Here is an 18,087-nt window from a genome sequence, read left to right on the forward strand (position 1 = left end):
TGCCATCTGAAGGATGTCTGAAACAAAAGGTGAGAGGTGCATGATCTGTCCTCAGAGACAGATTCTGTGCCTGTGCAATTTGGCATTTTTCAGGATGTTACGGAATCTAGTACTTTGGCCATGTGGTTTGCCATTCTCCTGCAACTTGACACCAAGTGTTTTGTCTATCTCTTGCTTTGCAGTTGCTTTGCAGTTCCTTCTTGCAGTGTGATTTCACCTTTCCAAAGAGGAATTCATTCAAGTTAAGAGTGCTTGCTACCTATAGCTTGATAAAGCTCAGCAGTAGGAGTCAGGAAGCTGAGGTGAAGTACAGCATGCATTGGAAGAAGCATGGAAATTAAAAATGTAGGCTAGTGAGCTAAGCAGTTTTTAGGGAGGCATAAACATGGAGGCCAGGGATGATGAGCTGCTGAGGCTGGGCACTAGCTTTTCTTTTCTTTTGGTACAGTCAGTCCAGAAAGTTGCTGTGAGCAACCTTAGAAGGCAGAACTTGTGTGTTTTTGTGGCTTTCATGGCATCCATACCCAAAATTCGTATCTTTGAAAATAACTCCAGTCATATTCCAATTGAGATATGATACATAGGTGAAGATGTTAGAAAAGGGATGTTAATGATTTATTCCTGTTTATCCTTAATGAATAATTTGTCACAATGAAATGGGAAGAAGTACTACAGCTAGGTAATCTTTACATGAGGATGATTTCTGGGTTCGTTGTGTATGAAAACTCTTGTGTATGTTAAAATGTTGAAACTATTAGTGTTTATAAGCTCTGTAAGCTAGGAGACAGTGGCTAACTGCAGTAAATGTTTTCAAGCCATTAACTGTATTAAAAACTCACATTGTCTTTGCAGGAGGAGAGACTTCAGCATGCAAACCTTCATCTGTTCGGCTTGCACCATCATTTTCATTCCATGCTGCTGGCCTTCAGATGGCTGGACAGATGTCCCATTCGCATCAGCAGTACAGTGATCGTCGGCAGCAGAACATAAATGACCAACAGGTTTCTGCCTTATCATATGCTGACCAGATTCAGCAACCTCTAACATTAACAAACCAGGTAAGAGGTAACAAAAAAGTCATTTTAGATGCAATAATTCTTTCTCTAAATATATTATACACCCATAAATTACAGGATCAGGGCATATGGTTTTGTGTTTGGTTGTGGGGTTTTTTGGGGGGGTTTTTTGTTTGTTTGTTTGTTTGTTTTTTAATTTTAACTATATAACTCCTTACTCTTCAAAAATGGGTGGATGAATAAGTTTCTGGAAGTTGTTTTTAAACATCTGGTACATATTTATTGTGATTATTCTACTTGTAACATTTTTGAGATGAGAGAGGAGAAAGATTGTCCAAGTGGAGAGTCAGAGAGAGAGTTTAATAATAGCTTTTTTTTTAGGGCTGTTTGATGTTAGAATGTGATTGCTTTATTACTTATTCTAATGGACAACATCTTAATGCGGAGTCACTGGTTAGTGTATTTGGAATAGAGAGGTTTGCAGAGAAGACACATTTTATTATGATAAGCTTTTTAAAAAAATGCAAAATCTAAGGCTATGCTATCACTGGGGGTTTACTACTAGTAGTTTACTTATTGCAAGGAGGTAAAATGAACACAGGGATTATGATGATTATGAATTATTTTGAGCTGTCAGGATAAGTATTTCTTCCTTAACACTTTTGAGTTGATAGAGTGGCTGAAGTTGCTTACTGACTAATAGTGCTAGGTTGCTAGTCACAAGAGCTAGTATTGCCCTGTATGACAGATAGTTCTGTTGCTTTCTTAAAACTTGCACAGCTCAGTTGGGTAGATGTGAACACAGATGGGTTTCGAAGCTTAAAATCTAGAAGTCTGTAAGTCAGATCAAAATGTGGTGCAGGCTGATGATGCACGCTCCACTTAAAGAGGATTGAGAGTGAAGTTTTTTGTTGCTGCCAGATTCAGGTCTGTTCTTGTGTTCAAGATGGCTTCAGTAGCAAAATTCTACAGTACCATCAAGAGATGTTCTGTTGGTATTGCTCTGTAGGAAGGCACTTATGCAGAAAGAGGGAAGGATTAGAGAGGATGAGAATGGTCAAACTGAACATAATTGATACTAAGATTTGGAGATCTGTAATGACGAGGGCTCTGTGAGGAATGGCAAAGTGAATTGAGCTGGCAAAGGATGTTTTTACTTTTGTAAGAGCCACTCATTAGGAAAAGCAAATCTGCTCATATATAATACTGTTTAGCTTGAGAAATATACAAAGGTATTTTATGTGACTTTTCTTAGGTTAAAGGTCCCCTGAAACCTCCACAGTGAGGTTAGTGCCTCAGTGTGCCAATTAAGAAAAGTTGCTGTGTTCCTTAAACCCTTCAAGGTACTTATCTAAGTGTTACTATGTGGCGTCACGTTTGTGAGCTTTAGTGTATCTTAGTGCTTAGTTGTTCACTTTTTCAAACCGAAAAGCAAACTCAAGGAGCTTTAGGATGTATCACCATCTGTTGCTGTTTGTGGTCACAATGGCTTTAAAATGGTAGATGATAGTTTTCAGAGAACAGCTAAGAATTGTTGACCAAAGAATGCAGCCCACTGAGATGAGGATGTAGATGTAGGTAGAAAGCTGAGGCTGGCTCTGGGAAATTATCCATGTAAGAGATGATCCACTGGCCACCTTGGTAATGGCAATCAGGCTGTCTTTGCAGCACTAACACTGTTTTATAGAATCAATGTTTTTGTTTTTCCAGTTCCATCTTGTTTGTTCTGCATTGTAGCTTGTGTCTTCCTATTTTATTATAAGTATGTTGTTTAAGTCTTTGTAGTCCTCTGCCTAAGCAGCTCAGAATTGTTACTCCTTTTTCCTTTGTGAGCTGCTTTCAGCACCCCTTGACTTTTGTCGGTGGGCAACTTTTTGAAGTCTCCTGACTACTTGCCTTTCGTGACTTTTTCCTCCTTTGAGTGCTTGTGCTTCTCCTGTCAAAAAGTGCCATGAAAAGTTCTCCTCACCAGATTCTAGGCTGGTATGAAGGTTCTATATGAGCTCCTGTTGGAGAGTCTCAATGGCTTTTCTCCTTTGCACTGTACTTCTGGTTAATCTTATCTGCAAAATCAATCCATCTACTATCTTTATGCTGGTGAGTCAGATCATCTACTCTAGACCTTGTCTCTGAGCAAAAAAAAAATTCTTGTTCAATCTTTCAATAGCCCTTTTGACAGCTTTAGTTCATCTTGATTAGAACAGAAGTCTTACTCTTTTTTCTTCATAGAAAAACCTTGTTGAAGGCTGTGTGCTGTCTTATGTTTCTCCATTGCTGTGGACTACGTTTTCATGTCTAAATGATACATACATCGTACAGTTTCTTTCTTTACGACATTTCTACAGGAATCCTTTTTATTCAGGGAGTTGCCTTGAATATGCTGCAACTTGTTTCTCTCTGTCCTTGATAAAAACAGTTCTGTCCTGTATATGTCAATTCTGAACAACTCTTGGAGAGGTCATTTTCTGAACTGTCCTTCTTGTGTGGTTGTTTTATTCCTCTATTGGAATCTCACCACTAGTTCTTTCTGTTGTTATGTGCTTGTCTGTTACTGAAGCTTCTAATGCCAGACTAAACTTTTAGTAATGGCAAACTCTGTTCAGTCGCATGAGGTGACATACTTCTATGTTTTCAAGTACATACCGTTAAGAGGGTAGATTTAGGTAAGATATTAGGAAGAAAGTCTTTACTGTGATGGTGATGAGACCCTGGAAGAGGTTTCCTTGAGACGTTGTGGATGCCCCATCCCTGGAGATGTTCAAGGCCAGGCTGGATGAGGCTTTGAGCAACCTGGTCTAGTGGGAGGTGTCCCTGCCCATGGCAGGGGGGTTGGAACTCGATGATCTTTAAGGTCCCTTCCAACCCAAACCATTCTATGATTCTGTAAGAAGATCGTGTTTTTAACTTGGGCAGCAAAAGGAATAGTCTGAATGTCTGTTGTAGAAGGTGTGATAAATTGATCTAAAATAGCCGTAAAAAATAGGAGGAGGAAAAAGGTGACTTTTGGCAGATCCAGAAGGTGTAATTCCTAAAGGGTAGATCATTTTAATGCAGTGTCTTGCATCCAGTCAAACAGCCACGAAGTTAGGTCTCCGAGCTTCCGTTTCCCATTATTTCCTAATGCAACATTTGTTGTCAGCAGCCTAGATGGCTGGGTCAGCTTTGGTTTGGTCAGCTACCAGTTTCCAGAGCCTAAAAGTAACCCATTTGGGTACAGGCGTCCAACGGTTGATTAACAGGGAGTTGTCAGCTCCTTTGCTCCTTAACGTGCTCCATTACCTTGTTGATGCAGTAGCCAGGTAGGTCGATGAAGCAGGAGTCTCCCAGGGTCTGTGGTGGTTGTGCCGGGACCGCCAGGCAAAATTCTTTCCCGAGCTCCAGCCACCATCTGCTGGCCGGAGTGCCGCACTGCACTGCCTGCCTTGCTGCAAGGCACATCGCCTTTTGCTAGAGAAGTCAGCCCTCTCCTCTCCAAATATGTCATCGTTTGAATAAACTCACTTCTGTTAAATAATTTGCAGAGCAGTTTGTCATATCTTTGAATGAATCTCTCATTGAAGGAATTGAGAATACAAATGTTACAAAGGTTGTTTTCTTGATTGCTACACTTGCTGAACTTTTTAAACAGAGTATTTTGTCCAAACCCAGACAGAATTGATTTACTTGAATTTAACACCCAGGATGAGGTGTCAGCTTTTGGGATGCTGAAGTTTTATAGAAATAATAGATATCAAGTAGTAAATTTCTTTAGACTGCAGCAAGATGTGTAAGGCTACGGCTTGTCTGTTGCTAAGAGTAGCTGTTAAGTTTTAGCATGTAGAACAGCAACATTTTCTGTAAATTATGTAATTTTGATAAATGGCAAGGATGATCTGCCTTATAATGTTTTTTCAGGTTATTTTTCTGTCTTTCTTTTCACTGAGGACTGACTCCTTTTTTGGAGGGGCATTGTCTTGTTCAAGTTCCCGTAATGATTTTCATTCATAACCAAATAATGGGGAAACTAGGCCTTGAATGTTAATTTATTGTTTTAATTCCCACTCTGTCCTGCTTGTTTTTTGATTTGTAACGGCTTGCAGACCATATTCTGGTGTTTTATGATTCATTCACAGTTGCAGATTAGAGGTTAGGAAACAGTAATGACAATTTATATTAAAGTTATATAAATTATCTGTATTTATATTATACATTACCCTTAAAATATTATTTATGTAATCTTCTCTTGCACCTATTGCTGTACAGCTATGCTGACCAAAACTTACTCATCTCATAATTGGCAAGGAACAGAGAACAGGAAGATACTTCAAAGCCAACCAGATTGCTTTGTTTTTCACTTATTTATGAGGTTTTAAATTACAGTTAAAAACTTCCAGCTCTGCCTTTTTTTTTTTTTTTTTTTTTTTTTTTTTCCCCCTCCACTAGTCAGGCTTAAGGATTTTTTTCCCCGAAAACCGCTGGATCGTATGGGTTTATTTTAAATCTGTGATTCACCAAGTGCCGGGCTTGCTGGCAGGATTGGGTCCTGCTCTTGGTTGTGTGGTCTTACCTTTCTTGACAAATGCCAGAGCCAGCTTCAGGAAAGCAGTAAGAGCATGTGGCCTAGAGTGAAAATATGAGATCTGTGGGACCTTTCTACTTTAGCAGTAAGGAACAGTAATATTTCTTTGTCCTGTTTCAACTGGTTGCATCTTGAGAGTTCAACGTAGCCTGACGTGAATATAAGATAAGAGCTTAAAAGTTTTCACAACTTCAATCAAGCATTTCTTTTGTGCTGTGCTAATGTGTACCTTCATCATGAATACTCAGATTGCCTGAAACTTTTTTCAGTTAAGTACAAAAGATTAGAAAATTGATTTACCTGATAAGGAAGTTGAGGTGAGATTCATGGGAAGATTTTGGTAACAACTTTCAAGAGTTTAGTTATCACAAAGCACCTGGAATTCAAAGGTCAGGCTGACTGCTAAACATCTTTCTCTTTATATGTATCTAAGATGACATCACATGTAAAATTCTAGGTTTTACTGACCAGATGTTGGCCAGAGATTTTATTGATTGCAACTAGATCATTGCAAAGTTAAATGTGTTCTACTAGGCAGTAGCAAATCCTTAGTTCAGTTGCTTCAGCTACCTAATCAGCAACATTATTATTAATGATGGTCAGACTTCACCAGACTGTCATGAATGTGAGTGAGCACGCACTTCATTTCAGTAGAAGTATTTCTCTCACTTTCCATCTATCTCAGACATTTTTTAGAAGGAAATGTTTATGCTCCCAGCAACAAGAATTTCAGCACGGGGTTTGTCATTCTTTTTCTTGTACTTCCCCTGGTCCCTACTTTTAAATGCATTTAGTAAAGAACAGTGCCATCTGTGTTTTAGATAACAAAGCATATATCCAAAGAGAGATAAATATGTTATCTGTTCTTTCATTCATTGAACCTCAAAGACTATGCTAGTTAAAACAACATACCTGAGTTAAAACTCATAGTTTCCTTAAAACATGGTTTGTCTCAAATGTGTTGAGTACATGTGACTGGGGCTCTTGTTTGGCTTTTTTTTGTGTTTATTTGATTCTTCTTTGTTTAGACTAGTTACAGGTTGCTTCTCAGTACTGTGTCATGTGTGTTTGGTTAATAGGTAAGAAAATCAAATTTCAATTCCTTACTTGCAATGTACCATCCGAGGTAGCTGTACTGTTTCCATTGAGGCATAAGTGTGGACCAGTCAGAATGCGATCGGTGTTTACTGACATATATAATAGTAGTGAAAGTAGTTTCTTACCTCTCAGTCTTGAAATACAAGCATATCTTTTGATTTGTCTTCTATGTTTGGGAAGATCTGAGGTTGCAGTGTTGCGGTCTGGCCACCAGATAGAGACTGAAGCTTGTGCAATAGGATTTTTATTTTTCTTTCCTTTTTTTTTTTTGTGGTTGAGCATTCTCTGAAGCTAAGAGGGAAATTGGTATTACCCCAGTGATAAAGAATTTGAGAGTGTTATTGTATAAAATGGATAATGACCACTTTGTTCCATCATCTTCCATCATCAGGAAGAAGGGAACAAGAGTGTCCAAAAGGATTTTTGTAACATTCTCTTATTTTTCGAATTTTGCAGTATAACGGGGAGGAAGAAAAAGTCAATTCTTTCTTCTCTCCCACCCAAAACTTTATGAACTCAGGATAGAAAAATAGTACCTGTTAAAAAGTTCATATAGGTTAAAATGTGTCCTCAGAAATGTGTGACTGTCTAAATGCACAATTAAAGGCACAATTTTCAAATAAGGTACTGGCTGCAAGCAGCATAGGGGTAGCCTGCAGAATTTTAATTATTTATTATTAGGAAATGGCAACAAATTAGATATTTTTTCACTAGGCTGTTTATTTCAGAGTTGAAATTGGAAGATTTTTTTTTTTTTTAGTAAGCAAGTGAATTTGACTTATAAATTAGAAAATAAACATGAATACTGGTCCTACAAATTCTCTTTCCAAATTAGAGCAACGTTGTGTGTGAATAGTTGATCTGAACTACGGAGTTCTTCCACACTGAGTCTCTTTCCTCAAAGCTCATAACCTGTGGTATTGGAGATGTTGTGCTGCTCATGTCAGCCTCAGACAGAGACTGGTCCCTGCCAGTGTTGATGCACTGCAGCATAGTTTCTTTTACCGGCAAAATCTACTGGGGTTCTCATGTTCCAATAATCTCTTTAAGTCAGATTAAGAAATGTAAAGGCAATGCTTGCGTTTGAAAAGCCTGTAAAAGTGACAGGTGGGATTAGGACTGGATGCTGTTTAGTTGCTTAACAGTGCCATAGGAGAGAACCAAAAGAGATCATGTTTAGGTGTGAGTTGTTTTATGTTCCACAGTTGTTTGACGGATGAAAGGAAGAAACAAAAATGTTTTGTAAATGTCAAATAGTTTGTTTAGGAAACTTTAAAACAGACTTTCCTGATGTTTACAAAATGTTTGTGCTTGTAGTAAAAAAGAATTAAGGAATTAATTTGAAACTTCTTAAGGGAAATGGATGGTAGCAGGCATACCCAAAAGTGAATTGACTGGAACAAATACCTAGGGCATGACTGGGGTTAAAATTCCCTGAGGGAAGTTCAACCTATATCACATTATCTCTGAGAAACATTACCTAATCAAGAAGACCACAAATCAGCAGTCTTGCAGGGGTGTAAAAACGTTATATGGGCATATTTGGAGTGGTGTGCATCAAAGCTTTGAATTGCCATTTCTCATTAAGCTTCAACTCCACCGAGTTTTGTCCCTGTTGGGAGTCCCAGCCTCATGCAGATGCAGTAAGCTTACTGGTGGTTTCTTAGCTTTTCCCCCCTCTTTTTAGCTCTCTTGCTTGTTCATGCTCTTTCGTACTCTCTCACCCTTGCTCACACTCTCTTTCCTCCCCCCGTGCAGTCTCTGCATCCACCGGAGGGGTGTGTGAGCTTAGCTTTCTAGTATGGTTTCTTGGGTACCTGACTTCAGTTCCAATTTCAGAAGCATAAACTCTCTTTATCTCTTCAGTTTGTGAGAACTTTTTTGGGCTACTTCAATGTGTTTATTTTATTTGGTCATTGGGCAAAAAATGAGCTATTTGCACGGCCACAACTATAAGTATTAAGTGATAATACCATGAAAGATAGAGGAGCAGTTACGCTTTGCTGGTTCATTTATTGGTTCAGCAATACTGATATAGAAATCAGTTTCATTATTTTTGTTGGTGGCTTATGCTCTTTCCTCAGCTCTGCAGGAGGCTGCATATCAGTTTAGCTGTAATAGGAGGCAGTAGATGAGATATGAAGCACTTGAAAGTGAAGAGAGTTATGAGCATGGCTGTATTTGATGGCATGAAATGAGAATTGTAAGGCTGAGTATGGTGGTGCTCAGTCACCTAATCCTCTTAATAATGAGTAAGGAAGTGGTAGAACCTTTAACATACATGAAACAAGCTTTTCTGCAAAGGAATTGCTTAAATTTGCTGTGTGGTTTTCTGTCATTGAGAAGAGAGGGAATAGAGAGAGGCAGGCTAGGGGACCAGTCACACTAAGCTAGCTCATCACTCTCCAAGCTCTGCATCTGACACTGTCACTGGGTGAGACAGAGAAGTTGCCAGAGCTTGTCTAGTGGTACAGTTGTGCTGTTAAGTGTTTGCTGAGCAGGTAGTCAGCTTTAGCCAAATGAAGTGGTTTCTGATTTAGTTTTTTCTGCCTTCTCTTTGCTGGTGGTACTACTCCGGCTTGCCACTTGGAACTTCATCTTTTCAGGAACTTTATCTTCTGAGATTTCAAAATCTTGAGGAGGAATAGAACTTAATTGGTAGGTCCAGAATTTACATGGCACATGCATGCAAAGAAAAAAGAGGCACAGAAGTAATTTTATCACACATAAGTCTTGTTTCTTCAGGAAAACAATTTAAAAAATGGCCTGCTGTTGAAGATTATTTTGTTCTAAACGTAGTCAATTTTAGGAAACACATACGAGGAGCATAACTACCTTTTCAGGGATGTTTTTTTTTAAACTTTAAAAGTAGGTACGGTGTTCATGTGCACACTTTAGGTTTCTTTAGATTTTCCTTAGGTTTTATATTTAGATTTAGGCCTGGATATTGCAAAGCATGGTAGACCTGAGGTTTTTTTATTTGGAATTTAATACAGTTTAAATGTGGCAAACTGCCACAGTTGTCCAGTAGTTATTACTGTTAACTTCCATTTGTGGTTTTAAGGCGGCTATACATTAAATATAGTTACAGGTCACATACAGTCATGAGGTAGAGGAGTAATGTCAGGAAGAATCTCTGTTGTCAAAGGAGCTGTGTTTTTGACTGGGGGAAAGACTTTATTGGGAATAAGCCTGCTAGGCATAATGGGAGGAGATTTATTTCTGTATGTTTTTGATTAATTAAATATATTTAAAAATTAACTGTTAATTTCTTTTGATTCCTCTATTTGTGTTTTGGTTTGGTATTTTTTTTTTAAGGTCAGCTTAAAGAAGAAAAATTTGCAATGAAATAGCTCATTTCTGTGAGGAGTATCACAGTTTGGTGTAGTAATTATTTTGTTAAAGTCCGAGCTTTTTTTTTAATTTATTATATGGTCATATTGCAGAGGCGGATGCCCCAAACTTTCCGTGATCCAGCCACTGCTCCACTGAGGAAACTCTCCGTAGATTTGATCAAAACATACAAGCATATTAATGAGGTAATGGTTCCAGCTGTCTTTGTAATGTGTATTGATGTGTAGTTTTTGTTTACAATACATTATTAAGTATATTTTCTATGAGTAATCTTGTGAAGAGATAAGAAAATCAAGCTTTCTCTCTGTTATTCACACCTCATTTGAGATAATTCATGTCATGGTCCTGCTTTCTGTCCAGCACATAGGAAATTTTTTATCCTGGAAATTATTTTCTGTTGTTTTGTAAACAAATGTTGAGCTTTTCTGTTGCATGATAAGGAAATATGAGTGACAAAAACACTCTTTTAGCTCATGCTATAAACCTTTATTAATGTGTCATAAGGACTTTAAAGGAAAATGGTAGTATTTTCCCTAAATTATTTCATTAAATATTATTGGCAAATGTAAAATGTAAAAATAATGTGGTTAATATAGGAAAGCATCACTTAGTTTCTAACTCTTTGGTAATTGTTGCGAATATGAAGAAATTTCCGCAGTGATTACTGACTGACTTGGAATTTTTCTTTCCCAGTCTTGTGGAGAGCGCAACTGATAACTCTTGTTTCCAGGCTACTTAACATTTTTAGTTCTGTTGGCTGTATGGTGTCCTGTTATGTATCTTTTTGTTTTATTTTGTTTTTTTGCAGCTCTAGAGATCTGAGTTACTAGTGCATTTGTTTAGATCCACTTTCTGGATTTTTATATTATTCATCAAAACTTTGCTTTGGTATAATGATAGCAGGAGAGGATTGTTTGTTTTTCCAGTAGTAGAAGTTGCATTGTAAAATCACAGGAGTAGGTATGATGATTATAAAATCTGATTTTATTGAACTGATGTTTAGAAAGTGCTCTTAAGCAATGTACTTTTCACATTTAGGTTTACTATGCAAAAAAAAAACGGCGGCATCAGCAGGGCCAAGGAGATGATTCCAGTCACAAAAAGGAGAGAAAAGTTTACAATGACGGCTATGATGATGATAACTATGACTACATTGTAAAAAATGGGGAGAAGTGGATGGATCGTTATGAAATTGACTCTTTAATAGGCAAAGGATCCTTTGGACAGGTAATGTGTATCAGCTGACCAACATATAATTCATGTGAATCTTCATATGCATTTTATTTGAAGTGGTATTCTTGTTTCATTTTGAAGTTAAACTATTTTTTTCTTAATCCGATTGTACTGAGTGCCTGCTCAATTCGCTTGTGTTTTGTGCTGTTTCTTGTTACTACTGATAACATTTGAATATACTTCAGCAAGTAGATCTGGTAAACCATTTTGCAATGAGCAAGTCCGCAGCCTTTGCTGTCAGTTCACATTATCAGCTGTTTGGTTTGGGTTTTCAAACTGAAAGATTGTCTAGTGCTAGGGATTGCCTATTACGAATGTTACTTGGTAACATTTGTTTTAACTGTTTGTAGCTGTAGCCAAGGCTTGAGAAAAAGGCTGGAAGGAGGATGGACCTTTTCTTTTGTTGTTTTTGTTAATTTTTTTCTGATTCTGCCAGTTCTTTTACAGTATTGCTTTTGATGATTTTATAATTGCATTTGGATATAATGCTTGCCTTAGTGAAGCCTCTGTTCTGTTTTGCAACATCACTGCAATAAATGTCACATGATCAATTGTGGCTTGATTGTAGTATCAAGTAAGAGAAGAAATAAGAAAACAAATTTAACTGGAAAGAAAAAAGTTCTAAAAATATTTTCTCTGAATTAAGAAAGTGAAGAAAGTTTAGAGAGTGTGTTTTGCTGTATTTCAAAAACTTGAGAGATTTTACTGATGTATTTGACTTTCGTCTTTCAGGTTGTAAAGGCTTATGATCGAGTGGAACAGGAGTGGGTGGCTATCAAAATAATAAAAAACAAGAAGGCTTTCTTAAACCAAGCCCAGATTGAAGTGCGACTGCTTGAGCTTATGAACAAACATGACACTGAGATGAAGTACTATATAGGTATTTGAATAGTTATTCTAAATTTTTATTTAATCAAATTCTGAATATTTGAGGTCTTGCTATGTAGTGTAGAATGCTTCTGGTGCTAAAGAAGTGAATAATACAACTTTTAAAATTACTAATATTATTTAGTGCAAATTTTCCAGTTTGCTTTGCAACAGGAACAGATCCATAAGGAGAATTTACAAAATTATTTTGGATAACAGAGTTGTTATTTTAAAGTGTTGAGATCTTTTGTAGAATTTTGTTTTTCTTGTTAATGGGATGGACACCTGACGAAGTTGCCATGGACTGGCTTTTCCACAGAAGCTGTGATCTGTGGTAGTTTGCGTATCTTTCACTACTTTGAATATATCTCAAATTATCTCAGAACTGTCATGGATATGAGCATGCATATTTAATGTAAAACAGCATCATACACTAGTTTTATGGCTATCTAAATCATTATTTTTTGATTGTGTTTTAAAAGCTCAAAATTTTGCATAACAAAAATGATATAAGACTTGTGTAAACATTAAGACTTACCTATTTATAGCTCAGAAAATATTTTAAAGCTTATAATTTTGACAGTTCCTGTGGATTGGAATGCTGTTCCTTTGACTTATAATGCTACTTGAACTTTATAATAATGATGAAATTAAGTCAGCTCATGTAAAAAGTGTATTAAATCCTGTCTATCCTCTGGATTGGAGAATTGGGAGAAAAGGTGATGGAAGGAGAGCAACAGCGTGTTGTAAAGAGAGATGGAGGAGTATGAAAAAGAGTGATTAAAGAAAATGAAACTGATTTTAAGCATCTTTTAGTTTGTAGATGCTGAAATACCAACAGCTATACTCTGATTTGCATGTTTATATTGGATTACTAATTTTTCTTTCTATAGTTTAGAGAGAAACCTTAAAATAATGTTAATATACATTGTTAAGTTAGCTGAGCAGTATTCAGTTATATTTTAACTTGTTTTATAGAATATTAGCTTTAGAATACATGTTATGTAATCAGTTTAAAAGTTTTTAAGGTATTTTTAATTCAAATTTATTAATAACGTGTTTACATAAAACAAAAACTGAACTTGACAGCATATTATGCCAAGAAGATATTTCAGGAACACTAAAGACATGAACAGTTTCAACATTAATACACAGCAAATAAAAACACTATAGGCATCATCAAATAAGCTCTTCGTATTTAAAATTTTTAAAGATTCTGTTTGTAACATCAGGTAAAATGAAGTGGACCAAAACATTATGTCGTCTTCTCTCTGTGAGTTATGGCAGGATAGCTATATATAGAGACCAGTGTTGAAACGGAAAAAAGAAAAAGAAGTTCTGATAATTTTGAACAGTGGAGAAATAATAAATACTGCCTTTGCTTAGGCAGGTGATTTTAGGCTTGTTTCAGGCTGATTTCTAAATCTATTAGGGTATATTTGAAAAGTTCCCCTTTCATTTAACACAATATTTAGTGAACAGGAAAGCATCAGTAAACAAAGAAAAACTCAAATAGAGAATGTTTTGAATTAGTACCTTGTATTGCATGCTATGGAAAAACTGGCCTTGGAAAACTGAGATCTCTAGGTACTTCGCTGGAAAGTATTTGTAAGTATAGGAACAGTTGCGTATGAACTTTTTCAACAAGGCTTGATTGAAGCTTTCAGGATATTAATGTAAAAAATCAGTTGTCTGTAGGGCATGTGGACCATTCACCCTCTCATCGGCTTTCAGATGCATGATGTTGAGAATAGCTGAATAAGGCTGACAGCATTGCAAGTATGGGATGTAAAACATGGCCTTCAGGAGGAATATGGTTAAATACACCGTAGCCTCATTTTTAAGGACATAAAGTTTAACTGCTTACGCTTCTGTCAAATCTTCTGACTGGTCTCCTTCAGATCTAACACAAGTGTAAGAATGCATTAAGGTCTTGAAGTTTTATGGAAATTGGTGGCAGAGTGGAGGAGAAATGTTCAAATGTCATGTCTTCACTGAAGGAAAGATGTGACAAGTTCAGCTCCTATGCAAACTATTTGAGCTGTGTGGCAGTTACAAGTGGTACCAGCTGGCCAGTAGCATGCTGGTAGTTATAGATCAGTTGGAGTAAGTGGTGTTTCTTGCCAAGTTGGCAGGTCCAACTCCAGGAATTGGAGCCAAGGATAAGAAGAGCACAAGGACATGAATAGGTGCTGGTGCTTTCATGGTGGGAGGATAGTGGAAACATGGCAAAGATGAGAAAATATGAAAGGTGTAGACAATGATGTATTACAGGAACTGGCATCAGGGTGGAAGCAAATGGTATTGTTACAGTTGTAGGGAACACATGAACAACTGGCTTATGATAATGGAGGAAAAAAGGTCCATTGGACACCAAGTAATGAGCCTAACTGAAAGTCTGTATTCTCGTTGTGGTAATATTGGTTCAAGATTTTACTATGACAAAAAGGGGAGTATGTTGCTTTTTATCTGAGGGCTGAAGTATTTTTCCTATTTCAATTTTCTTTTAGTTATGGCAACCAACCTGAATGATTGGTAGACTGGTAAACCCTGCTTGCCTCTGAACAGATTAATGTGATGAAATTTTTACCTATTTCATAAAAAAAAATTGGTTTGATTTGGCCTGGGTTGGTTGGTTTAATAAATGAAGGTTATGACTGATGAAATGAATATAATCCCTTTGGGATATTGATCAGTTTTATTAATTGATGTAAACAATTGAAGTCATGTTTTATAAATTGCAGTAATGTCTTAGTATATTTTAAATGAGTCTGTCATTCAAATATTTTTTCTCTCTAAATGTATGGGAAATATCTAACAAAGAATTTAGTCTAAAGTGTGGTATCTGCTTTACTGTTGAGAATGCTGCTGTATGTGCACTTCTTTCCAATCTGCGTGGATTTGAATACAGTTTTAGCTTTAGGAGCGTGGAGAAATGAACTCTCCCCTGAAGAAGATCAAGAGTATTGTGACAAAGCTTGCATAACACACAGTTCACGCTTCTTGTCTTTCTTGCTGATATTTTTATTTACCCGCAAATGTGTTTGCCTTTGCTAATAGGGGAGTGATAGCTTATTTTGAAAAAATATCTTCTATCTTTTAAATGATGTTTTGCTTAATGTAGCTTTACTGAGGTATACCTGAGGGCACTTCGGATGTGCACAATGTCCTCCTGTACCCTAGGCATGGCAGCAATATTCTGTAAATAACCATAGATGTAGGAAAAAAAAGTAACACTGTGTTATCTCACAGGTGAGCTTACTTCATATTGATTAAAATATTTAAGCACTGTGTTGTAATTAAATTAGTATTTAATAATTACTACACAGGATATGCATTAATTATTTTCTTCCCCTTTTTAAAGTGCATTTGAAGCGTCACTTCATGTTCCGAAACCATCTCTGCTTAGTCTTTGAAATGCTGTCCTACAATTTGTATGATCTGTTGCGGAACACCAACTTCAGAGGTGTCTCATTGAATCTGACACGAAAATTTGCACAGCAAATGTGCACTGCACTGCTTTTTCTGGCGACTCCTGAACTTAGTATCATTCACTGTGACCTAAAACCTGAGAATATCCTGCTCTGTAATCCCAAACGAAGTGCTATCAAGATTGTTGATTTTGGCAGTTCGTGTCAACTTGGGCAGAGGGTGAGTATTAGTGAAAATTCTATTTATGCTACTGTTGGATACATATGAAAAACTCAATATTTTTAAGTCATAATACCTCGATAGCTAATTTAAACTTTATTAATGGTGACTTAAATTAAATAGTAACTAGTTTTCACATAAGGTGTTAGAGATCAACAGTATTACTATCAGTAAAGATGCATATGTGCAAAGCATTTCTAGGACAAAGGGCCAGATTGCTTTCTATTGACAGTTCTTCAGATTAGGATAGATCTGTACTATTAAATAGTTGTCCAAAAATTTGTAATTGTGTCCTGTTTAGCTAGAGAGGTAAGGAAGACTTCTACAGATAGAAGTTAGGCTTCAGTTGCTTTGAAAAAACGATTTTGAGCCTTCCCAGGTCAGTTATGTACCTTTGTCAGGTTTCATATCTTTTAGCTTTGGGAAAGCTGAGTGTTAAAAAAACAAACAAACCAACCAAAACCCCTCCCAGAAATACGCAACATTTGCAAAAGAGGTGAGGTTTTGTAAAAGGACTAACAATACTGGAGATGGGATCATTATATGAAAAAAATTAAGAAATTTCATGGACTAACTTTAACACAAGTTACCAGTTCTCTTTTGAGGAGTTGGGACTGGCCAGCAGTACACTGCCACTTTTTGCCATAATAAGTTTGGGAAGAACAGGTTAGAATATTGAATGCTCTGTTCAAAACAGTGGTGAGACATATATTTGGATTAATAAAAAGACTTTTTGCTATAAACTAGAAACTTCTCAGCCTGGGGTGAAGGAGGTGAGGTGAGATCTGGGTTGTTTAGGTCAATCATAGGATAATTTTGAGGTGTTAAGAAGCACAAATATAAAAACCTAGTGTAATTCCTCATTAACTTAAAAAGTGTCCAGGAAATACCAGTGCCTTTGTGGAAGGTGCTGAATAAAATTGCATATTACTTAGAATATAAAGTATGGTTCTGTTTTGGGTATTTTTTGTAGGGTTATTTTTTGTTAAGGGTTTTGGAGTTGGATTTTTTAAAGTTTGTTTGTTTGTTTCTTTCTTTTTCTTTTTTTTTTTAATATGCCTACATTTAAACCAGTGTCCAGGTTCATAATCAAGATAGAATTATCTGCTCTGTGGAATGAGCAGTATAGTTGGGGGTATAAGGAGGTTGCTTTTTCCCCATGTGTTGTTATCTTGTTCCTGGAATCACCTGATAATTTAGTCTCATTTCGTCACAACATAATTGTGGCTTTTGATCTTTTACTATTGGTTTTATCTGAAGAGTTACATGAGTCCTATGTGGCTTGTGGAATAGTTTTTCTGTAAACTAAAATTTTGTTGTATGATTACCTGTAATTGCATGAGATTACACTCATCAACCCGAAAGTGTAAAATACTGTCAACGTGTGAATCTGCACTTTTTAAGAAAATACTAGTATTTTCTTAAGAATCAACATTTACATACTTTTATTAATGTAATGTATAGATGCTTTTTCATATCAGTGATACCTTGGAAACACCAAAAATGTATTTCATGGTAGTTCTGTTCTGTAATACAGAATCATAATAATGTTCTTTGGATGCTGTGTATTACCTTTAGATGCTTTTATTTCAGATATACCAATATATCCAGAGTCGTTTTTATCGATCACCAGAGGTGCTACTGGGAATGCCTTATGATCTTGCAATTGATATGTGGTCCCTTGGGTGCATTTTAGTTGAGATGCACACTGGAGAGCCTCTTTTTAGTGGGGCAAATGAGGTATGCAGCTATATTACAGTACAAGTAATTTGATTTTTTTTTGTTCATTCTCATAATGACTTTAATCTGTTTAATTGTAATGCATAAATTAGGAAAGTGTAGTAATTCTAAAATGAATAAATGTCAATGACAGCAGTGTCTTTTGTCAGAACTCTGAATTGCCTGTTAATAATTTTCTGTTTCTGGGTCTGCTCTCTTACTCCTTATTCACTAATTTGTTTTGTACATATTGGATTTTTCTTAAACTCACAATTAATTTAGAACTTGTCTGGGTAGTTAAAGTTTGCTTCCCTTGTGACTGTAGAATATCACTCTGTCACACTGCTCAGCTGGCTGTCACATGTTCTTCACAAATATTCTTTGTTTGGAACAGGTGGATCAAATGAATAAAATAGTGGAAGTTTTGGGGATACCACCTACCCACATCCTTGACCAAGCACCAAAAGCAAGAAAGTTCTTTGAGAAGTTGCCCGATGGCACCTGGAACTTGAAGAAGACCAAAGATGGAAAAAGGGTAGGATGCATAATGGGGATGAGAATATGGACTGTCTCTTTTAAAAAAAAAAAATT

The 18,087-nt window shown here is 36.5% G+C and overlaps 1 protein-coding gene across 1 annotated transcript; it reads left to right on the top strand.

Annotated features, from left to right (window-relative positions):
- Positions 1-854: 854 nt before the first annotated feature.
- On the top strand, positions 855-18,031 carry LOC104466738 (dual specificity tyrosine-phosphorylation-regulated kinase 1A; the record flags this gene model as incomplete). Its single annotated transcript, XM_010080263.1, has 7 exons — positions 855-1,058; positions 10,119-10,211; positions 11,065-11,253; positions 11,992-12,139; positions 15,491-15,777; positions 17,371-17,517; positions 17,891-18,031. Coding segments are annotated over exons 1-7 (1,134 nt in total), but the record flags the coding sequence as incomplete, so codon positions are not given.
- Positions 18,032-18,087: the final 56 nt, after the last annotated feature.

Source organism: Pterocles gutturalis, unplaced genomic scaffold (genome assembly GCF_000699245.1).
Source record: "Pterocles gutturalis isolate BGI_N339 unplaced genomic scaffold, ASM69924v1 scaffold8609, whole genome shotgun sequence".
NCBI lineage: Eukaryota > Metazoa > Chordata > Aves > Pterocliformes > Pteroclidae > Pterocles > Pterocles gutturalis.